This window comes from Rhyacophila brunnea, unplaced genomic scaffold (assembly GCF_057557595.1).
Source record: "Rhyacophila brunnea isolate RB1 unplaced genomic scaffold, BYU_Rbru_1.0 scaffold_9, whole genome shotgun sequence".
Classification (NCBI taxonomy): Eukaryota; Metazoa; Arthropoda; class Insecta; order Trichoptera; family Rhyacophilidae; genus Rhyacophila; species Rhyacophila brunnea.
Genome location: NW_028233361.1, coordinates 35012328 through 35037817, shown reverse-complemented (window position 1 = coordinate 35037817; position 25490 = coordinate 35012328). Strand labels below are relative to the sequence as shown.

The 25490-nt window shown below is 34.0% G+C and overlaps 2 protein-coding genes across 3 annotated transcripts in view; both read right to left on the bottom strand.

Moving 5' to 3' along the window:
• Positions 1 to 3429: 3429 nt before the first annotated feature.
• Positions 3430 to 7789, bottom strand: Cdc27 (cell division cycle protein 27). The gene is made up of 4 exons (XM_085959563.1): positions 7599 to 7789; positions 7429 to 7504; positions 7160 to 7307; positions 3430 to 6764 (listed from the first exon to the last, which is right to left on the bottom strand). The coding sequence occupies exons 1-4, from the start codon at positions 7620 to 7622 to the stop codon at positions 4880 to 4882; spliced, it is 2133 nt and encodes a 710-aa protein (XP_085815689.1). The 5' UTR covers positions 7623 to 7789; the 3' UTR covers positions 3430 to 4879.
• Positions 7790 to 15482: 7693 nt separating this feature from the next.
• axo (axotactin) overlaps positions 15483 to 25490 on the bottom strand; it is a 94456-nt gene continuing 84448 nt past the window's right edge. For both annotated transcript variants that reach the window (XM_085959561.1, XM_085959558.1), the window contains 2 exons: positions 24148 to 24329; positions 15483 to 15746 (listed from right to left, as the gene is read on the bottom strand). In XM_085959561.1, coding sequence (XP_085815687.1) covers positions 15633 to 15746; positions 24148 to 24329 — 296 coding nt within the window. In that variant the 3' untranslated portion in view covers positions 15483 to 15632. The remainder of the gene's footprint in view (positions 15747 to 24147; positions 24330 to 25490) is intronic.

Below are 25490 nucleotides of genomic sequence, written 5' to 3'. Positions count from 1 at the left end.
TAACCATTCTTATAATTCGAGAAATTCAAAAAATACACTATTAATCACATCAGTCCCAAGCTAAACCACTCCATTTGCACAAAATCTACGTTCAGTAGATGGCGTTGACCGACACTTTTTTCGATTAAATTGCTAGCACATATGCAATTAAAAGACAAGTGTGTGCTAGACAGATTCAAATGCATGCTGTTTATTTTAATCATATAAAAGTGCCTATAACTTGTCACCTACTAAGGAGGTAGTGTACACAATGTAAGTATATAAATATTGACACGCCTGTTCTAACTTTCGAAATGAACAAGTTTGAAGATTGAATCCAAATGTATATATATATATTATACGTGGTAGAACAAAAATATAATCAAAATGATAAAAGTATGGCAATACTTGATTGACAGCAGGGTTGATGTGATTAACAAAGCCTGAGTACAATATGAAAGGTGAGGGTTAGAAAAGCTTACATTCAGCAGTGTACAAAGTTATGCAGATGCAGAGAAGTGTTGAGTGTCATTGCACATTTTTTTTGTATAAACTTAATTATTTACCAAGCACCTTCATTACCACTTTATGAAACACTTTCAATTGGATACAATAGCAATGAACCATACTATATTAATAATATACAGTGATCATTCCTCATAATTAATGTTTAGCAATTTTCAATAAGCTATTACTATCTGTTCAGACAGAGCCAGTGATTTAGTTAAGTAGCTTTCACACACCAAATTAGTGTTATTTTACTTGATTCAAAATAAAAGTCTTTTCACACTGACAAAGGTACGTCATTGCTTGCGCTGAGAAAGGATTACTGTGATCGCCAGCGACTAGACACCCGTGTGAAAAGGCTTTTAGATGCAACCTTTTAAATGAATGATGGCATTTTTGTCAATTGTCACGTCGGTTGAAATTAATCACTGAACAAATTAATGGCTGTATCTGAATAGATTAAGATTTTGATGAAATAATACGTTGAAAATGGATTAGGGGCAGAGCCCGACAAATAAATCTTTGGTCTTAATAAAATAACAATCTTAAGTAATACTCTTGACTCCATTCCACAGATGAGCAATACTTTATGGTTTCAAGCATTTCGCGGACTTCAAAGCATCTTCGGGCTGACAGATAATTTAAACACCTCTTTTGATATAATCAGTCATTGTGTCTTGAAAAGCATTCAAATTAATAGTTGTTTATTATTATGCACTAGAATGGGTAGACCGGATCCTGAGATTATATTCTGGTTTATCTATAGCACCAATGTTTCGGTTGACATTAATATATCAGCTGTTCGCTATCGGCCATTGTGAATTCATTAGCAAATAATTGTTTCTATACTTAATTAGGTAGTACACAAATAGCATTTAGTTTGAAAGTGCCTGTACCGACATACTCTTAATTTAGTTGTCATAATGCACAATGAATATGGATTTAAATTCTAATGGATTCAAGCTCTGTAATATTCCATTTAAGTCATTTTTTGTGACCCAGGTTTTGAGTAGTACAGAGCTTGAATCCATTAGAATTTAAATTCAAATTCCATCAAGTACCTTCGGTCGATAGTATGAATATGGATTTGTTTTTTGAATGTTCAATAACTTGTATCGATGTATGTGGTGTAGACAAAATGAATACATGTATCTTTTAAAACTCATATATCTCATTTTTATCAGGTATCTGTGTTAGATTCTTGCACCCATAACACATCTAAATATTTAAAAAAAAAATCATAAATTATGTCCATACAACTGAAAAATTTGCAAACCTCGTAAATACTAAGAATCGGGTGTCATTTACTATAGATTCTTCCTTTTTTTCAATTTAAAAATTTTATTTAAAACGAAAATTCGACAGTTTAAACTGTCTCTTGAAAAAAAAGTTGTTTTGGATTTACAAGATAAATATGACACAGCAAGTAAAAGGTGAGATTTGTTTCAGAATCTAAGCAGAAATGTTAGGTTTACACATTTGACTGATAACCTATCTTACAGATCACCTTCCTGTATTATCTTCTGGGAAGGTCTGATTTTGTGTCTTAGTAAATTATCGAAAATATAGCATCTGTGTAAAATTTATGTATATTCCGTTTATGAAATTACACATACATATAGTTACATGGCTGCTTGTTATATTTTAAATGGTGCAATTTTGATTTACGGCCAAAAAATAAACCTTTTGATATTGAATCAAATGTTTCAGGCAAATAAACAATTGTAGATGGAAATATTTAGACCGGTTTTGCTGGATAATAAGAAGTCATGAACGCCTGCATCATACATTTTAAATGACACATGACAAGGACAAAATTTGGCTTTTTCATTTTGAACACAATGAATATCTACTTCAAAATATTGATCCAAATGAAGAACGCAACAATTTTTGCAATGGAAATGTGGTTATAAAATTGGAACTGACCTTATGGAAATAAATGATTCAATATACGGTATTTTGATGAAGCCACATTTGGAATAAACGTTATTGCAATACAATAATAAATGTAGTGTCCATACTGAGTGTACAATAACAATTAAAACTAGAGATAATTTCTATACAAAATAATGTGGAATGGAAAGAGTTGTACTCTATATTTTATTTTCAACTAAAATTATTTATTAATACCATTGCACAGTAATTAGGTATTGACCCGTTAGCCTAATATTATTGTATTTGATTATGATCGATTAATATTTTGTAAACAGTGAGTAGCATCGGCACATGATACAGATTTCGGTCATTCTATGACTATGGGCAATTGTATGCCAAGATTAATGATACATTTCCGAGGTATAGGGTGACCGATAGCTGTTTAATCTATCTAACCGAATCCGCATTTAAATAACATGAATATTGATGCTTGCAAGATTGACATTTTAATAGATTTTTTTTGTCTAATGAAAAAAATTCACTCACTTCTTGATTAAATGTAACCGTTTAAGCAGATACATAATAATTTAATATGAAATACCTAATTTTTGTGATTATTTTTGAATTATAAAAAAAATGCCCAAAATATTAATAATGTCTAACCAAAAATACCTAGTAATTCAGATGAAAACATTAAAAAGCATTTTACGATATCTATAATTTCACTGTCAAAATTTAAAGTGAACAGCTGAGTAAATGAGAGATCAAATCACAGTTTTCCATTATTAAATATTTGCCACTGGCGCCTGTATTACATTGCACCAACAGCGAGTGGAAAGTATCGCTTGCGGATTATCGAATTGTTATTACCTCGGTTCAGTGTTGCCATCTTGATAGTATGCGGTTCAAGAAATTATAGTATTTCAGCAAAAATTATAGTACGCGTTGTCATCTGTTGAAAATGTATAGGTTGTTTGTTTCTCACAAGAAAATAGCAGAATTTGAGAAATTTCTATATACCTCTCCCGATCAAAAATGTTTACCAACGAATTCAATATTTTCCATTTTAAATTAAAGTCCTTTTTTCTTTTTTTTGAACAGCTTTTATTCTCGGCAGTATTTTGGGCATACCTTTTTATTATCGTACAACCGAGGTAATAACTACTCAATAATCCAAGTGCGATATACTCCATTCGCAGTGGGTGCAATGAAATAAAGGCGCAGATTTAAAAAAAAATAGCTTTTACACGGTTCCATATTGTAGAATAGTGACAAGCAAAAACATATCGATCTGTCATTTTTTATTCAAATTGTCTATAGGAATTATTAGTTTCAACCGCAGACAGATTACTTATGTACAGACCTACAAACTTATCTGGATAATAGCCAAAAATGGAACTACGGACTACCATAGGACGCCGTATTGAAAAACGTCATTCGAATGTCAGATTTTGCCAGTTACGAGTCGTGATTGGGTAGTTTTCGACAGTGGCTCCCCCATCTCATTCTCCAGATAAGTTTGTAGGTCTGTAACACTATTTTTGTTTACTTGTAATATTTATAGTGTTTTTATCTGAATCACTTTGTAGAAAATGGATAACTTGGGTGCTTACAATTAAAAGATCTCTGCGCTCATTAGCAGCAATTCGAGGGGAAAATTAGCAACAGATTTCAGACAAACATAGACAACGGCATATGGTAGCAAGTAGCAAAGGCAGTCAAATGTCTATATTTCTCAGTAATATAATAATTACGCTACCTAATAATTATAAATAAATATGTACAGGAATAAATTGAAGGTAGGTATGTACATTAAGTGTTTTATTTTTTATATAATAGTTCATTCTTCTTATTCAAAATTTGATCGAAACCGATGTGAATAGGTGTTTTCTATGAAATGGAAACGATAACATCATCATAATATATTATATTGAACTGACATTTACAAGGTAGAGTTCCCATTGTAATGGTGACAGACCGACTTAAAATAATGAGCTAATTTTACATATTATCTTCATTGAACCTGCGAATGGAATTCAGTCCTGTTGCAAACTAGATTTGAATGTTCCTTCAAGGAGCGAACTGAAACAGGTTGAACTTTCCAAATCTCCGGAATCAGGGTAAGTTTTCTTCTCATCATTGAAAGAGTTGAAAGCGGAAACGATTCGATTAATAAAAATAAGAATATGCACATCGTTTGTCACAGTCCGACTCGTCGATCTCTCACACGATAAATATTAAAAGCGACATGAGAAAATATTTTTTGTAATCTCAAAAAATTCATATTCACGGCTGGACGATTTCGAGGACTCGGTCGCGCGGGACATATTTATTAACCCGGGACGAGTTCCGCACGTTCATAGCGAGCCGTCTCACGTTTGGGGTCACCGACTCGCTCCCGAGGCCGTCGGCCACAGTTCGGGAGGGAGGGCCACGATGCATCACGGCACGATTTCACACAAAATTCGACAGTTCAGAGGCGGCGGGGCGCGGGGGCGGAGGGGCGTCGCCGACGCGGCTACAAGGCGGAGTCGGGGGCGTCGTCAGGGCGGGCGGGCTCAAAAGCCTCCTTAATGTGGCCGCTGGCTCCCTTAGGGTCGAGGTCAGTCGCCCAGCTGAAGTGCATGAGCGCTAGGTGGGAGTCGCCCAGTTTGTTGTGCACTTTCCCCAGCAGGTAGTAGACGAGCGACTCCTTTGGCACGGCGTCCTTGAGCTCCTCCAGCTCGCCCAGAGCTTCTGGCAGACGTCCCGCCGAGAAGAGTACGGAAGCGCGGTGGAAGCGGCAGAGTGGGTTTTTGGGATCCACGGCCACCGCTCCGTCTAGTGTGGCGAGCGCCCGCTCCGCCTTGCCCAGCGCCACCTGTACCACGCCCAGATGACAGCGCAGCACACCTGACTCGGGGTGGATGTCGGCAGCGCGCCGGAAGTGCACCTCGGCCAGCTTGAAGCGCTCCTGCTTGGAGTAGACTGTGGCGATGCCGAACCATGCGTTGTAGTGGCGCGGGTCTAACTTGACAGCGCTGCGGAAGCATGCCATGGCTTTGTCCGTTTCCTCGGTGGCCACGTACTCATGCCCTAGTAGTGTGTGTGCATACGGCCGGTCCGGTTGCAGCTGGATGGCGCGCTTGAAGAAGCGGACGGCCGCATCGTGCTCCTTGTGCAGCGAGAAGCAGTTCCCGGCTACTAGCCATGCTGTGGCGCACCGCCGATCACGTGCCACTAGCTCCCGCGCCAGCGCTGACAGCTCTACCTCGCGTTGCAAATGCCACAGGCACGTGCTGTAAGTGTCTAAGTGTTCCGTTCGTAGTGGCCGTGCCGCACGCACCTCCGCGAAGTGGCGCGCCGCGGCCTCATACTCGCCCAGCTCGTGATGTGCCAGCGCCAGGAGCGTGCGTACCCAGGGTGAGCGGTGCTGACGGGGAGGCAGCTCGTCAAGCAGGGCCAGGGCGCGTCGGCACTCCAGTCCGGCCAATCGCCGGAACGCTTCCCCCAATGAGCGCATCAGGGCCATCAGCCCCTCTGAGCTCTGACGTGCGGCCAGTTGGGCGGCCGCTCCGGTTCCGGCTGTTCTCTCGGCGGCGTCTCGTGGCCGGCCGTCGGCCGCTTCCCCGGTCCCTACCCTCGCCGGAGCGGCCGCCTTGGACAGGCGGTGTTTGCTCTTTCTGGAGGGGCTCTTGGGTGCGGCAAACTTCCGGTTGGGTGACTTGTTGTTCTCCTTGACGGAGTAGCTATTGCTGAAAATGCGCGAGGAGCGGCGGGTGGGGCCGGCAGGCGTCTGGCGCGGGGCAGGGTTGAAGACGGCCTCCTTCAGCTGACCGACGTGCGCACGTAGGTTGTGCACTAGTTTGGGCAGCGCCTTCTGCTCGTTGGCATCCGTGAGGGTGGGAGCGTAAAGCGCGAGGGGGCTTTCTTCGAGGGGCAAGATGCCGAACGAGGGCGTCAGAGGACTGGTCACCCCCGTCCCGAACAGACTGCGCAGTTTCCTTCCGGGGACTACGCTGTCCGGGGTGATCGCGCCGAGACCGACCATGGTCAGCGCCGTTGGGGCATTGGCGGGTGTGACCCCGTTGGACGCCGAGAGGTTGGCCCGATTGGGTGTGGAGACTGCGATTTCGGGAACGGGCGGGACCCCCGTCGGCGCCCCGCCCAGGCACGCAGAAAGATTTTTCACATTGGACAGCTGGAAAATCTCCTCCGGGTCAGCTCTCTCTCCCGAGCGGCATAGGCGAGCGAAAGAGTCCCACAGGAAGGGGTTGAGGCTCAAGGCTCGCCGGTGGCAATCGGCGGATTTGCTCTTGCGCTCCGTGGAGCCGTAGAGACGTGCGAGAAGCTGCAGGGCGAAGGGTGTCACATCACCGAATTCTGTATCCACGCCGTTCAGAGCTATTTCTGCTTCGCTCAGTCTGAAAATCATCAAATAATATGATCATCCATTTGTTGAGTGTAATTATTTTTATTTGATCATCTTTCTGATTTCCGACTGCTTTCCTAATAATATGCTTCCAGCATCGGTGAACTAGCACCGTTTATAAAAAACAAATAATTTCACATAAACTGCACACAGACATGAGGGAAAAGTAATAATAGTGCACAATTTTACACACAAATTATTAATCTAATCAGTCGTACAGATAACTCAGGTAATGTGAATAAACTTTTGATAATGTTATAAGTAGAGGACGTTGACATTGTAATATTGTAGTTAGTTTTAGCAAGTCTAGTTATTCAATTAGTAGTATAATGGATAAATAAAAAAATCTATATATTATATTGATTAGGTACGATGTGATATACTCACTTTTCTAAGTCAAAAGCGCATCTCGCCAGAAGAAATCTTGCATTAGGCGAGGTAGGCGCCGCATTGCTCAGTAACCAAAATGCCTCATTGACCCTGCCGGTTCTGTAGTAACAAGTCCCTAAGAGAAATACGCTCTCTTCCGATTCCACTGTAAAAATAAAAGAACAAAAAGCGTGGTGATAAGTTTGTACGTACCCTATTCATATTGTGACAGCATACCTAAATAATTTGAAAAAATTACAAGGATACACAATTACATAAACACTCACATTCTGCATATAATCGTTCGGCAAGAAAAATAGCATCCGCGTACGCGTAGTGGTTAAGACAGTGCCATATTGCAGCCTGGAAAAGGTAAGAGCGAATTTCAGTCAGAGGTGCATTATTTTCCAAGTCGGTTGTCAAGAAAACTGACAAGTGAAATTTAAAAAAATATTACCTGGACCGGTTCTTGAACAATCATAGTCGCTAAATTTTTATTATTATGTGCACGCGATACGTGATCGATCAGATATAACAGGGAAATGGGTTTCTTAAATACATTTCATAAATTACAAAGCTAAAATATTATATTTTCAGTCGACGACAGTTTACCAAGCAGACATTTCCTACCGATAAAATTGTATTGCCATATGAAAAAATTAAATCTTCAAATCGTCACCGTTTTAGCAAAACCATCTATGTGCACTTTCTCAAATTGTGCAGGAGAATTATAAAACTGAATAAAAAAATAATGTTACATTTAAACATTAAAATTATGAAGAATGCTTTATTATAATCAGAAAATGGTCTAAGATTATTATTTTGTTTACAAAAATCTTTTATTTTTAATACAAAAATAATAAAAATACAGTTTGTGATGTCACATAAGTTGTTTTGACCGTTTTGTAAATACACATAGTTTAATTTATTCATCAAAATGTGAATAATAATAAATTCATGAAAAACTGTTACATAAATAATAGTTGAAATATACATAGTGCGAGTGATAAATTGCAATATCATTTTATTAATTATTAATGCAATAGTGAGATGATATTATATTTATAAGTTCGTTTACTTTCTATTAGCAGGTTTAAATGTTAGGTTATCGTAGAAATAGTGGTGATCTTTCTCTATTACACTTTTTAATTCCTGAAGATGTATGTATTTCGACTGTGATATTGGCAATGATTCATTATATATATTATAAAAGCTGTTGAATCTCGATGTTTTTTCTCTCTAAAGATATAACTTAGAGCAGTAGCGAATAATTTATTTCGGTTTTGATATCCACACCCATCCGATATTAGAATTATTTCATTGTATTGTCCTGCTTTCGATGAGATGAGACAAATTCATTAGAAGATACATTATGAAGAATGTATATGGTGAAATTGTGTAGTTGCAGCTTTTGTTTATAATACATTTGTGCCTGTGTTTTGGACATAGCAGCACACTTTGGAGATCCATTGTGATTACTAACCGTCCAGTAATACTTCTGGTACTCTCCTTCATTTCATTTTTGGTCTTCTAGCATCTTTTTTTTTTTTAATAATGTGGCTATTGTATTCCATTTCTGAAACATTCTTCATTTTATAACTACAGCAGATGGCAGTGATGGCACACTGATCTTTACGTGGTTGGTGGATACTGATTTTTTGGTGGTAAATATACTGGAGTATATTCAGCTGCTTTATGACCATTTTCCAGAGACCATTTTTTATATTCATCATGCATTTGTATTTTGGATCGGAAACACGATTCCACATACACCCTGGAGGTATTTTCTCTGCAATAATGGGTGGGAACTTTGGAATTAGATCCAACCATAATGTAACATTTTTCCACAAATCTCTCCGTTTTGATTTTTGGTTGCACTACCAATTATTTATCTTCAGTCAGATTATTATTACTTGTCATTGTTGCTTTCAATTGGCCACTGTCATCGAGGCGTTTGTAGTTGTTTATCCAACTTTTAAATTAATTCTCGCCTATACCCTATTGACCATGTAGGCATCTTCCAGAAATTATTGAATATTTCCTGTCTCTCTTTTTGAGAAAGCATCTTTCAAACCGTCGTGCAAGACCATAATGCATAGCATATAACATAGAAACAAACAATGTGTAGCCAAACTGTAAAAAAACATTACACTCTCGATATCAAAATACCATCTTACTTATATGTTACTATAATATACACATAGTTGTTTTTGTGACCGTGGTTTTTGAACCTTACACATAGCTGTTTTTTATTTTTTGAAATAACTTCGGAGCGAGTTTACCCAACACATAGATCATTTTACTGGCCTATAGAGAAAAAAATAAGGAATGACGTGGTATTTAAAAGTCATTTTTGATAAAAGTGACACATAGATGGTTTTGCTAAAACGGTGACGAAATACCAATGTTGAATGTTGCTGCTGGAAAACATTTAAATGTAGATGGAAAACTTTGATTTTTTGATTTTAGCCACTAGAGATGTTCCTACACAAGATTTTTTGTAAGTTGAAATTCATAAACATTCTAATTTAGTAATGATTTTGTGAATCTCTATTACAAACCGACAGTGGATTGATATTTTAATATGGATAGTTATATCAATATAATTAACTATAAAATCGATGGATTAATGTCACCCCAATTTACGGTAAAACATTAAATTTATTATTGGCGTTTCAAACAGGTTGGACTGTGGAGTTAATTTTTATTATTATTATAAAAATAAAGAAAAAAAAAATTATTATTATAAATTCTCAAATATAAACAATCGTCTATTAAAATAAATAAATTAAAACAAACTTCGGATAGATGAGCTTACCAACATAATAATAATATGAAATAAAATTTTATTTGGCTTTTGAGCAATTATCAGGTAGGTACAGAAAAAACAAAACAATGATTTGGTTTGTCGATTGCATGTGTACGAATACGTATACCGTTGTCAGCGCTACGAACTACATCGACTACCAGGTAATTAGTACCACTAGTATGGCTAAACGGGCTAAACATCCGCACGCACACCATCGATCAACCGAATCATTGTTTTGTTTTTACTGTACCTTATTGAAACAATTAATCCGTATTTAGGGCACAGATTCTAGATGGGTACCTACTTGGCTCTAGAGCTTGGCAATACTGGGACCAATCTAATTTTCTTCATCCTGAAATCCAGATATTGAAAATCTTGAAGCTGTGATTAGATTTCATGTTATGATTTACATTGATTACTGGCCGAAAAATTAAAATAATAATGTAGTTATTAAATTTAAAGAAGCCACACCATGGCCGATTTTTTACAGGAGGTTGTTTATTATGCCAGTTTGTGCGTTTGATATATTGATAACCCAGCGGGTAACGTGTTGGCCTATAATGTCATGAGTGCCGGGTTTGAATCCCGATCTGGCAAAAAATTCAGATGTTGTTTTTCAATGTGTGTTTGGAACCAGAGTATGGACCTGATAGGCTATCATCCATTTTTCGTCAAAAGAAAAATCTGTTAACAGAACCTCCACTCTGTGGAGGCCCATATTATGATCTTTTTAGGATCGGATATGGTATTAAAAAAAATATATTTCTCCAAGGCGTTTTCAAATTATGTGTGTTCGATAAAGAATGTTACATTCTTAAATCTTGTGAATTATTCGTTTAATAAAAAAACGGTAAGTAGGTATATTAACATTTATAATAATATGTTGATTTAAATATAAGTGGTATTTGAAGCCAAAGATGGTTCTGATCTAATGATCCAATAATTCGGGGTGATGTGACATTTTTTAAATTTTCTTCCTTGTTTTCTTCAGCCCCCGATGATTAAATAGAGTGTTTAATAAATGGCTGACAATCCTCTTGAGCAGCGGTTTACAAACTGAGGGACACTAAAAGCTTAACTTTTATTAATCCTTATTGGTACGTGTAAAAATACATTATTTTTACAGAGGTACCTACAATTTTTATACATTTGAAATAGGTGGGTGCCAATATATTTTTTTAAAATATGGGACGTAATAACTTGGAAACCACTGCTCTAGAGTCTAGGGGCAGGGTTGTCGAACCTTTTTATGTACGCATGCCAAAATTTCCAAATATTATTTTTCGACTGTCCGCAGTGAGCAGTTTTTCAAGAGGAAAAAATGAAAAAAAAATAGTTTTTAATGATACTATCAAAAAACTTTAAAAATTATAATTGGGTTTATGAGATTCTATCTTTCATCATGTTTCTAGTCGAATTTATAACTTTTATTCTTTGATTTTTTGAAAATTTTCAAAGAGATCGAAGGACCCAGTGGGACCCTTTTAACCGCTCTTTTTTCATTTTCATTCTCCATCACTGAACAGTTTTCCATTTGTAGCGTTTATGTTTGAGGCAAAATAACAAGCAACAATTATATTATTTGAATGACTGCCGATAAATTTCATTAGATTTGTCGATTGAATATTTTTATTTTTAATTGTTAGATCAATGAAATCTTTTTGTTCGTCCTTGATTTTATAAAGAACTGATTTTTGGTTTGTCTCATAATACTGATTTAATGATGAGGTTCTGCATACAACTGCCACATGATACAAAATGCATACTGTCGTATTTATAGATTTTTGGGTTTTCATCGTGAGTCCTTCCTTCCTTCTTTCCTTCATGTTTAGGGCTCGTTGCTGAAGCCATTGTCAGAAGATATGTTATGATGAAGTGTAGTGTAGTTTTATGAACGCGAAAACCGCTTTAAGAATGTCGTTCCTGTTTGCGCATGGCACTGCGATTGATAAAAATCATATTAAAAACCGAAGAAAATACGAATGGCTATGTCGTCATTATTTTTAAATATCATAATTATTATAATTAAGTAGGTACCTATATATAATTATATTTATTTGTAAAAAAAATATTTTCCAAGGTATTTTTTTTTCTTCTCTTCAAAATAAAGCAATCGCATGCCATGCAAAATCTCCTCGCATACCATATGTTCGCCATCACTGATCTAGGGGTATCAGAAACTCTGGGGTGAAAATTAGGATCTGGATTTTAAGATCAATAAAAATAAATTTTTAAATGATTTTCATATTTACTTTATTCACATTTCTATAAGAAGAATCAACCTTAATCTAGTATTAATTCATTATCACATTTTTTAATTAAATTTCTAATTTATTGATGAAGAGTATTAGTTATGAACTATTAATTATTATTTATTATTAATTGGAAAATAAGTTATGTTTATTTTACCAATAAAGTCAAGTAGGAACAGTAAAATAATGATAACAAACACGGTATTTATGATTTATATGTGTAACAGGAAATAAATTTATTAATTAAATTTCACTCATTTGAGGGTTGCCGTAGTTTTAAATAATTGAAAATTCTTATATTCTGCTGGACATTGTACTTAAAACTAAGTATTTAAAATATTATATTTTTAATTAAATATATAAGGCATAAGATCCAGTGTGCGATATACTGTATATTAACATTTTAAATATTATATTTAAAGGCTATACTATGGAAATATAGTTTTTGAATGTATTGATTTTATAGAAGATAAATATTGATTTATTTAGTTTGATATTTAAATACATCTTATACACATGTCTAATTCATATTTATTATTTTTTGCAATGGATTACTTGATGATGTCCAATAACCCTTAAGATATGAGTATTAAAATATTAAATGTTCTTTGGAGACTTAAGGTAGAAACTCGGTTCCTTCCAATTTTGCGGCAGTAACGTGGATGGTAAATAGTAGAGTTAAACATTGAATAGACATTTTTGATGTGTACCGTTGGGGAAGTTTTACAAATACAACAGCGCAATGTATGAACACCACGATCCTTCAAGAAATGCAGTTGCGGCAGGTGCTCTCACTGAGAAATTTCTTCAGTTATCTCATTGACATCACCCGTCAATAGAATAGCTGTATAATTGAAATAGTATTAGATAAAGCAACTGGAAAAAGAGGAGCTGGCGGGTCTGTGGATGCTTTGCAGCTGACAGGAGATAAGTTGGAACAACAACATTGTGGAGGTATATTGACTTCACCAAGAATTAACAGAAAGTTCAGAAGAGAGATTTAAATGTTGGACTCAAGTGACAGGAGAGATTCCAGGCTTGCCGCTGATGATTCATCTATTATTGGCCCTCCTAAATAGCTAATTGGATTTCTGAAGATTCTTGTATTGTCATAGAATAGTATTTGACACGGAATTTTGATTTGTCGCCTTGGTTTGTTTAAGTCCTCATTTTCTGATTCTTCGCTATCTAGAAACATAATAAAATATTAGGTACATTGATGATAAATATATGTATCACTCACCAATCAAAAACAGGAGAAATTTCTGCTTTTCTGAGATTATTTTGAGCTAATTTATTTCTGACATGGTAAGGGAAAAGTTAATTTTTGAATTGCTATTAGTTATCACAAATGTGTGTTATACTTTTTTTATCAATAATAGTTGACCTAATTAAGTCTTCGCTACCCGGAATTCTTTTGGTGCTAGATTCATTCTTCAAACTCGATTACCATAAAATTGATAAATTGCATTTATAAGTTTAAATTCTTCTTTTTCTTTTGACCATGTCTGATCTTAAAAGGATCATATCGTCTCTGTTCTGGCAGAACACACTAACTGAAGAATACTAGTTTTGAGTAATTTGACTTTGAAGTTGTTAAAATGTTTGAAATAATGGTCTATCATGTGAGTTTATTAAGTAATCGTAAAAAAGGTGACTGTAAAATAAAGACTGTTTATTTATTAAGAAGGTTTCCAGACGGTAAAGTTTGAAATAAGGAACATTTTGATACTAACTAAATATGTCATTTTTTCGAATTAGTGTCTTCTGCCAGAACAGTGACGATATGGGCCTCCACAGAAATGGATGTTGGCCACTTGCTCAACCTATTATGTACTATGTATTAACCTATTAGGTCCATACTCTTATCTTCAAACACAGATTGAAAAACAATATGTGTATTTGTAAGACCCAGGATTCGAATCTGGGACCCACGACATTATTAGCCAACTGGTAAGCCGCTTGGCCATCGCGGTTTAAATTGGAGTGACATTATCTAAGTTCAATAAAGATAATAATTAATTATGTAAGTAAGTACATACATAATATAATATTTTAAAAATTTGTTTGCCGCTGGCTACCCTTAAACCGAGAAGAACCAAAACATTTTCTCAATTTTAGCTGAAAATCAATAACTTTATCATTCTTCGTATTCATAAAGAGATAATTTATTAATTATGGTAATTTTGGAGTCACGTAAATAAGAAGTAAATTACTTGCTAAAGAGGGTTACATACGCTCATGACGTATTCTTGTGCAAAAAAAAAATGTACAAGTATACCTACCGATCAAGTATACATAAGTTTGTATGTAGGTATATCAGTAAAGAAAATTTTTACAGCTTGCAACAGAAATTTGTAAATAGAATGCTGCTATTAAATAAATAACAAAAATTTAAACTGACCAGAAAATGAAGATTGTTTGCTGTAGTCGAGACAATTGAAATTTTCCAATTCGTCTTGGTCCTAGAAGAAATATTTGAACACATTGTATGAGAATATGACATTGTTATTGTATAATAAATGCATTTACATATTATGTGATATATATATATAGTAGTTCCTATACATTAGAATACAATCTTTTATTATTTATAAGATAGACATTCTGTTATTTTTTAGAAACACAACAAAACCCTTCACCTTGAAGATAGAGACAGAAGTAATCTAAAGCCTCAATGACGTTGAGCTACTTTACAAGCTGCTTGTTGGCGAATTTACAATCTGCTTGTAAACTCCCCCAGTGTCATCATCGAACAAGCTAACAAGCAGATTATAAACAATCTACCAAGAAAAGTTGAAAGCCGGTCAACTTTACGCGCTACACGCTGGCGTGTGGGCCTACTGCGTCTGCGCAGTAGAGCAATAGTAGCGACCTCACGGTAAAAAAATGAACTACTCAATACGTCCTGTCAAAATAGTACCAAAAATGACAGTTTCAACTCGCTAGTTTGTTGGGTTCTGAGCGAGTGGAAAGCTTTGTGTCTCATCATCACAATCGCACTAGCTGACTCGCCGACTAGCAGCTTGTAAAGTAGCTCAATGTCATCGACGCTTATGAAAATATCGAAAAACAGAGATAGGCGAATCATTTTTCAATTCTTTTGTTTTCCATTATGTATTACCAACAATTATTTTAGTAAAATTATTAGGTTGCATTGAAATTTACTGGTTATGTTCTTCTAAATAAAAAAATGCTTAACTAATCTCTGTTTTTTCTTTTATTATATAAAAATGAAAATAGTAAAACGAATTCCCACCTTGTCGATTCATGAACCAATTGACGCCGATCACAAGTGATGTCGGCTGACATAGAAAATGGCAACAATAAACATGTAACATAGTAGTCTTTATAATAATTAATGGCGGTAATTTTTGCTAAGACAAAGGGTGACCGATGGAGAAGTACCAGTCGCGGAGCAGAAGAAGTGTTAGTTGTTAGAGGCGAGCAGTTCATTGGATCCTTGTTCGTCTATTTTGTATGGCAGCGGAGTGGTGAGCGTCGGCGGTCCTCTGCCCATCTTTCTTTGAGGCCTCTGGGACACCTGGATGTATTGTACGCATAGATTAGTTACAAAATAGACACAGAAAGAAATATTAAATGCATTTTTTGACCGGCCAATATGGTCTAGGTTTTAGAATTTAGACAAGAAGTCAATCAAATCATATAGATAAGTTGATTTGCATTGCAAAGAATAACATTGTTTTGTAAAACGTAAATTAAAATATTATGCAATAATTGATATGACGCATCCATATTCAAAAACTGATAGTCCACATAATAATGGTCAAAATACAATGAAAAATATGTAGGTTTCACACAATATCTAATTATTATCTATAACTTCCAAAATCTCTCAAAAGCAAACATTTTTTTTTTAAAATTAAACTTATAAGAATCAATAAATTAAAAAGATTTATATATGATAATGCTGATAATAATATGTCCAATAATTTTAATTTGATTATATTTATTACAATAATTAAAATTTAATTGACTAATAATTCTGTTGGTAAAATCAAATTTTTGTTTTTGTCTCTATAAGTCTGTATCATTCAACCTGAATCAAACAAATGAAATGGAACCGTTTGGTTTGGGACCGTTTGGTAAATGTCCACAGAAACGCTTTTCTGACGACTAATTAGTGTTGCCAGTACTTAAAATTAATTCATAACATATTAGTCTCTAAAACAGAAACATATTTATTGAAACGTCAACTTGTTATGAAATTCTAACCTCCTATCGTTGTCTACAATAATACAAATTCGTATTCATTCATTTTAAATGTACAAAATATAAAGAATGCTTCGTGAATAGGTAGCCATTTAGTTAATTTATAAGATTTATAGGTATGACAAGTTTTTAAAAATTACTTTTGATAAGAGCTTTTTATAATTGACCACTTGTTCATGTCGACAGTATGATTTTGTGACTTAGACGACAATCGAACATATTAAATTGATAAAATTCATTAGGTAGGTAATATAAAGATCATTCCGGGTTGATTTAACACAGCTTGTAGTTTAGAATCTCTGTTACAAAATATAAATAAAATGAAAATAAATCCTTGGTCTGACATAATAATTATAGTAATGATATTAAATCAAACTCTTTGCATAGAAAATATGGTTGGATTTTGAGATAATAAGACCAAAAGCGGCTTTTTGTTCGCGTATGGTTATGTTATTATAGGTATTGATTATTAATCTATAATATCCATAATTCAAGTAAACTTCTATGGTGTAAATGTCTAACATATTAATATGAACACCTCACGATATATAAATGCCGAATAATGCTTGTGAACACTTTGACAGATTGCCATTAGTCTATGGATCGTCCGAATCGGTTTGACGTTTCATGTCAAACCATTTCTGATGGTCCGAGAACGGTTTGATTTTCAATGATACACTGAACCAAACGTCAAATCTCAAACCATTTCCGGTCAACTTTCTACTCATACAATTTGTATGTATATTGTCTATGGTTTAATTTGATTTGTTTCGTTCAGATTGAAAGAAACGAACCTTAGAGTGCATTGTGCAAAAAATGGGGTAAATTAAATTTTCTTAAAATTTCAAATAATAGCTCTATGTACTCATAATTGTAGGAAAATAAAAAATCTCAATATTGATTCATAAATTCAACATATTGATAAAGATGTTTGACTTGGTACATAATTATAATAATATATTATAAGTGGGTACATGATATCATTTACTTTTTTGTAGAGACATGCATATAATTATATAAACAATTAAAGAAATAAAGGCATAGGTATAAGGAACAATGGTAGTTTATCTGTTTTCCAATTGAACTAGTTTCTTTATTAAATTTAATATTGTGCCATAAAATTGTGTGGATTAAATAAAAATGGTGGAATTTTTATACCCAGTAAGGTACCGAGCTTATTAACATCATAATTTAAACTCAAATCTTGATTTTCGAATAAAATAAATAAGCATGCTATTGTTTAAATTTTAAAATGTGGAAAATGGGCGGCAATATTTGGTTGTTAGCGTAGTTATACGATTCATGTAGAATATTTCACAATACCTTTATTTTCTTTAATCGTATAGTTGATATTAATTTATAACCTACATAAAATTACAATATTATCCTACCTTGAATCAAGCAATCACCAATATCATGCAATTGTAAAATTAAAATGATTCATGCATTTTCTCGTGCACCCGTTGACACTAGGGAATGTAAATAAAAGAAACTTTATCCAATCCGAGAATACAGTTTTAATTTAAAGTGATTGAGCAATGTCTCATGCAGTGCTTTATTTTTTTTATACATTCGAAATAATGATGCAATGAAGGTTTTTCTTCTCCCTCTCCTTCTATTTATGAACTGTTTATTCTTCTACGTCCGACTGGATTGTTCTTTGATTGTTCATACAGTGCACATGCGAAACGAAACATCTCCCAAGCTTGATTGATCGAAACGTTTTGGTAGCATCGTTGAGACCATAGAAGCTCAGTGTTGTATTGTTCCTTCTAATTGTTGGATGTGTTTCGGTCATTGGGCAGATGATTGTGTTGTATAATTAATAATGCAATGTATATTAACAAACAAAGTGACATGTTTAAAATGAGTTATTAATAACACATTATATTAGTAAAACTTTTTAATCGTACACCAATTTTATTAATGTTATACATATTATATCTTTTCTATTCTCATGCACGGTGAAGAGTCATGAACTCTTACTTAAGGGGGATGCTTATACATACACAGGCACCTAGCGGAAAAATATGAAGCTTGCAATTTGAGACATTTTTTTAAAAATTTTCAATTTCAACTGTATTAATTAATAAATTAATATGTATCTGAAAACATTAAAAAGAAAAATATTTTTTATTTTAAGTCAAAGATAAACTTACAATTATTGTAAAAAAATGTTATAAAATGTGAATTTGTCACAGGACCGCATCTTATTATTACATGATATTTTATGGTCATATTTATTATTAAAATTTCGTTTATTAAGTTTTCAATTTTTCCTTGTAAAGATTTTTTAAAAAAAAACATAAAATATATATTTTTTAATGCTTTCAGATACATATTAATAATTATACAGTTGAAATTGTAAATTATCAAAAAAATGTCTCAAATTGTAAGCTTCGTTTTTTCCGCTAGGTGCCTCTGGTAGGTAGAAGCATCACCCTTAAGCAATGACTGGCAAAATAAAGACTTTTGAGATATGGGTAAAATAATTAAAGAAATATCTTCAGTTTTAGAAAAATGTCACCTGTTTATACTGTCCATTTAAACAGTATTGTATAGATAGAATGATGAAATCACAAAAACACAAACAGTGAAAGTTCTGAGACTTGATTTATAATTTATTTATTTGATAAGCAATTATTTTATTGATATATTATATTTAATGACTATACAGATATAAATTTGTTGATTCTACACAATTTAAGCAGTTAAAATTACGCTACATCGTAGAGAAGATAATGTAACTTGTCAGATCAATAATTGAAATGGATGATTAACTAAGGCACACCATATTATGGATTTCTTTCAAACTTATTCACTAGGTACCTATGTTATTTTTTCACTTAACAAAATTAAGTGAGATCGACTGATTTGTCCATTACTCTCCCAGTATGCCGTTTACAGCTTGTATTATCAATTCAATATCCACACAAAACACTCTCCTGACAGTTAAATACCTTCATGGATATATCAGTATTCTCTAAAACTTCTGTCAACATGGAAAATTTAGGTTACAGTATGAAAATAATTGTAACAAATCATTCGACCACCCTTAACTAGACTAATTTGTTTATAATACTGAGTTCACATGCATTGTAGGTACTAATTTTGCAATGATTCATTAACCCATTGGAGACAATCGGCGATGTGGTGAAAATCAAACATTTGTAATTATATTGCTATTATTTTATTGCATTAGTTGTATAGAGTCTGATATATTTGTTAAGAATTATTTGATTTATAAAATCTATTTTTATTTAAAATTGTCAAAATAATGATCAGTTTGGTAGGTATCAGTTGTTTAAAAGAGTAAACAACATAATATAATAATTGTCCTCTGTCTTCTAACTATCCAAAATTATATTATTTACCTCCAGTTTTAATAATATATCTTTCATTTATCATTTAATTCTATCATAGACTTATAACCTTTGTCATTTTGTATAAAAAATGCTAAAATACATAAAACACTACATTTTGCATGAGTGGTCCTGAAAAAATTACCTTGTCCCCAATGGGTTAAAATATTATATGAAAATTTGAATACATGTATGTAATTTTAAAATTGTATGTAGTACAAATTTAAAAAACAATTTTTGGCACATAGAAAAGTTCTCATGGGTCACCCATTTAATAATAAGTAATTATAATTTTAATAATTCTCAATTATAATTTGGAAAAAAATCAATTAAGGTGCTTTTAAACGATCAGTTTTGCTATGCAATCAGTCTCCGTTTCTGTCGAGCTGTCCGTTAAACTGACGTGTAAACGCAAAACTGAAACGGCCGACTGAAACCAAAACGGAGACGAGACAGAATGGATTTTCTATCAGTTATCGTATCCGTCTTTAGAGTTGCCAGTTAAATTGACGTGTAAATTAGTATGTTGCCATATTTTTAACACTACTTTTCTAATTTGGATTGAAATATTATAATTTCTTTAAATATAGGTACTGCATTATACCAACCAATATGTTTAGATAGTAGTTAATTATAAAAATAATATTCATTTTCAGTGGATAAAAAATACTTAAATATACACCGCTGATTTCGACCTGACCTGGCAACTGAATGGACAACTGATCGTCTAAATACACCACAGTTTCAAAACTGAACAGAACAAAACGAAAACCTCTACTAAATGGACAATAGAACTGATGTTTAAAAAAACCTTTAATGAAGCAGTATTTTGCATGACACATTGTGTTTTCACAGTGGCCAGTCTATAAAAGGCAAAAAGAACCGCATATCATGAATACACACATTGAATATCAGTGCATGGATTACAAGGATTGAATGCAATAGTGAAATAGAGGACGAACCAACTAAATTAAAAATATTATTAAAATATACAGTTTTTTTAATTACAGTCAATATTATGATTATAAATAATGTTAACAAGATTTTATAACCAATTTATATTCTGTTAATTTTTAAAGAGTTATAGCCTGTATACATATGCATGGATTTAGTACAAATTATCGCAGCTGTAACAAGAAAATGCATGTGTAAACATGTATTATCGTGCAAGTTGCAAGATTGCAGGCATGGATCAGAAAAGTTCAGTGGCTTCTAAAATTTTAAGCGATAGTTGGAACTTGGTGCGATATCTGTGTGTTACCAGCAGAATGATAGTAGCGAACCTGCCGGAAAAATACGAACTACACCGAGCAGATGATGTTTACCAATTTTCACAACCTATCAAATAGCACCTTACAATGACAACAACGCTTCTTTCTTACATTCGAACAATGAGATTGGAGAGACAGTTAGCAGTTATCGCGATAGTTTAATTTACATGCTATCCACCAATATAAGTTGTCCGCTGAGTGAGGGCGCCACATGCTAACATTTGACATAGAATTCAATATTTTTTATACCGTGATGAGCTTAGTTCTAAATTCGAACACTGGACGATTTATGATGGTATATCAAATTCATGCATGTGTCATTACCTAATATATAAATATTATTATCTATATTTTATTACACGATACACTATTTTTTTGGTATTTGTGACCAAACATATCAGAGAATACGTTTATTGTATGATAACACACAATAGAAAAATACTTGAGACATTGACTAATACTTAGGCATTTAAATTTCACTATTTGACAACTACATAATATTTAAATTTATATTAGTAATGGCAGTTTACATATAAATATAACAAAATAAATTTTTAAAATTTCGGTATACACCAAAGAGATTTGGTATACACAAATATCTACATTCAAGTTTGTAATTAAATCAATTAGGCCGCGTCCAGACACGTGTAATGTAACGTGAATTTGTCATCCATACGTAGCTACGATCCTGACATGTAATGGTCATAGTGACGTTAACGCTGATCCATCAGCTGTCGGTTTTTGACACAAACACAAAGGCGCTCGCAGTGCTCGATAATTATTCAAACAATAACAGGATTCGCATCGAGCTCGTGTGCCGTCCATACAATTCGCGTTACATTACATATTACATCACACATAGTCTGGACCCGGCATAATTTATATAAAAATAAAAATAAAGTTATTTACGATCATAATATAAACAATAATTCATATACCAATTATCAGTCATAAATTCTACAGCTCTAAATGTTGTAATGCATGATAGTTTTAGTACTAAATTATGAAATATTAATTATTATTAGCCACATTTTTTATTAAGCGTTATTTAAGTTGATCCATCACCATTGTATTAGTAATTAATTAAGTACATACTGAAGGCTTATTATTAATTAATTAAATAATTAATTTTAATGATTTGTATCTTCCTCCAATAATAAGGTTTTATCAATAAATAAATATATAATAACAAACTGTACGATTTTCATATAAAAATAAATAATACTAGATTGAGAAAAGTTAAATTTTATGAAAAACTTTCAACTGTATACAATTAAAAACAGTAAGTAGAACAGGTAGTACCTACCTTTAGCTGTTCTAAAATGATTTTTATCATATTTTAAATTAAATATGTATTCACATCTAGTTATCATTATATTTTTAAGTTGCCAACAGCTGTATCTTTTTGGCCAAGAGACTCACTTTAGGGCCATACCTTTATCCTTTGGACCAAGCTTTTGACATTTCCGGCCAACGTGGCCAAAACAAAAATAAATACAGCTATAAAATGTCAAATTATTCATAATTTTTCTGCAGAAGTAAATAATTTCGTCACAAGTTAGGTGGTTTTTTTTTTGTCATCTTCCATAATGATTCCTATATTTTTACCCTTTTTATCGATTGTAGTACTTATTTCAATTGACAAAGATGTGGACAGAAGTCTGAGTGTTCTGAAAACCTTCCAACTCAAATCATCAACTGAGTTTCTCTGCATTTACAAATACTTGGGTAACATCCTTAAGCCGCGTTGACACAATCAGAGTACGATCCGAGCACACTCGGACCGAGTGCAATCATTCAAGACAGCTTCATACTAATTACTCCTATAAGAGCTAGCTCGGAAGAGTAGAATGCGGTCCGAGTAGCTCATATAGGAGTAATTTGTATGAAGCTGTCTTGTGCTCGGATCGTACTCAGATCGTGTCAATGCGGCTTTAGGTTGGTAACCGTCATAATAGCATTGACTATCTTCACAGCGATGTAATAAGTGCTTATCATATGCATGCATTTTATTCTCCCCCTCACAATGCGCACAGCAAAGGCAAATGTTGGTGTTCTTTGATGCGTGTTAAAACACTGACAATGTGTTTATAGAAGGCGAACATTTGCCAGCCAAGGGTCACAAACGAGAATGTTGTTCTCTTCACAATGGTGACGGTGTACATTCACCCTTCTTATGCCATTGTGAAGGGGAGCATTATAATAATAAATTATTGGATGCAGCAAAGCAATTAGTAAGTTGTGGCCATATTTTTTTACATACACTTAATACTATTAGTGGTTAATTAACTTAAAATGGAAATCTGCTTTCATTCATAAGGCAAAACTTAATCCCCCAGTTAGTGCATGTGGGTTCAGTTTTTATCGAACTTGCATTATTATACCTACACAAAATTATTGTGTACCCAAATAGGATATTTGAATGGGATTATATTTATTTAAATATAATCCCATTCAAATACATGATATTATCCATTAAGATAAGTCCATTTTTCTATTTTAATTTTCAATCAATCCACACAAGATTGCACCTTCAACATCTGTGCACTAACCACGGCTCGAAATGGACCGGAGCACACCGGAGCGCCGTTCCGGTTTATAACACAATTATTTCTATAAAATTAGATAAATAGGTTAATATTTTCGTAGAATTATCAAGCGCTCCGGTTCGTAAAATTTTCCATTTCAAGCGCTGGCACTAACCCATCGAACAAGAGTACATAATTAATTGTTAGTTCGATTATTCATTCCATGCCGGTATGTAATTAAAATTTAAATATTATTATATAACAGATAAACTAAAATAAAAAATTAGAGTTTCAAATACGTGCTTTAAGGAACTATTTTTGGTGTTTTTTTTATTTCAATTTTTTATTATTATTGGTAAGGAAATTTTAAGCGCAATCGTGGTTATTTGATATATAAAATAAGCCATGATTTTTAACATATTTAAACTAAAGCGTTGAAAAGTCTTTCAGAACTCATCGTCAAATCTCTCATATCCGCGAGTCGGTTTCCCAAAGTCAAGTTTATCGAGAGCACATTCACTGATGGAAGACAAGGGGGCGCGCTTGCTTACCGCTGGAGCCGACGAATCGGATTCTTCGGTGGCAAGAGCGGCGCCGCCCTCCGCCTTTGTCTTGTTCTCATCATAGTCTCCTTCCTCCTCACTGTCCTGCTCGCTTATTTCTCGCTCGGAGGGCAGCAGCTCTGTCGACTCCACCAGTGGCTCCCACGCCAACTCTTTCTCTACCAGACTATCTGTAATTCATTGTTCATCGTATAATATTGGATATTTGAAAAAACTCATTGAGGTGAGGCGTCTAATTACAAAAAGCGACAAGTCCACAATTCAATATTTTCGGGAAACAACGTTTTTATGTTTCAAGCTTCAATTATTTGTTTTAACGTGAGATTATTTCCGTCCATATATTCCGTTGTATTCTATGTCGAAATTAGAACCAAATGGCAATTTGTTTCAGCCGATAAACTCTTAAATGTAATAAATATAGGCAAAATAAAATTGGACGTAGCGCTATTTGTACCTCACTTTTAATTTATTCCGCATAAGGCACATATTCCGTGGCACTGTCACGAGTTTACCAGATGCTATAGCATGGGAGACGCCCTTTTCAATATTGAACGTTTCCTTATTGGTTGACTTAAACACGCGCGAAATCAACCAAGCAAGAAACACGGACTTGGCGCTTTTTGTAATAAATCGAAACTTAAAATATTTTTTTTCATAGGGTTATGTCGCGTTTTGGAATTTATAGATCAATACATAGTGTAAAATTATACAAAGAATGCGTGCGTATTTTTGTCTCCATTTTGACCAAATGTGGACTTTTCGTTTTTTGGAATTAGACGCCTCATGTCACGTGACATGGGAATTCTGCAGTTTTTAAAATTGACAGATGTTGTATTGTGTGATGCTGTCTATTGTGCGGTTCATCTGTTTCAATTGAGAAGTCATGGATTCAAATCCCACATCGGGCAAATTCACATATTGTTTTCAACGTGTGTTTGCAAGCATAACATGGACCTTTATGATAATGGGTTATCATTTGGTATTCACTACATAGAGATATTGTTTCTACAACACGTGTTTTGCTCACATGGTGAGCTTTGTCATGTATGGCTACTGGAATTTATATTTGAATGTGTAGAGGGTTAATAGTTATTGTCTGTTGACTACAATTATTGTATGTGGATCTGGACCGACTCATGAAGAGGTTGCTTAATAGATTTTTATTTTACAAGAAATGGATGTTAATCATTTGCTCAAGCTATTAAGTCCATAGTCAGGGTTCAGGTTTAGGTAGCTGATTTTTAAAAACTTACCAACACCATCTGAAAATTGTATTCTTAGTTCAATGATAATTAATACATACGGCTGTCAAAGTTTAGTGTGCACCATTT

Bases quoted from the DNA above. Each gene is read 5' to 3' on its own strand.
- Cdc27 (XM_085959563.1), bottom strand. From the start codon at position 7,622: ATGATTGTTCAAGAACCGGTCCAG. The intron at 7,308-7,428 runs GTGAGTGTTTAT...TTATTTTTACAG, and splicing joins CGAACGATTATATGCAGAAT to TGGAATCGGAAGAGAGCGTA. The intron at 6,765-7,159 runs GTGAGTATATCA...GATGATTTTCAG, and splicing joins TGCGCTTTTGACTTAGAAAA to ACTGAGCGAAGCAGAAATAG.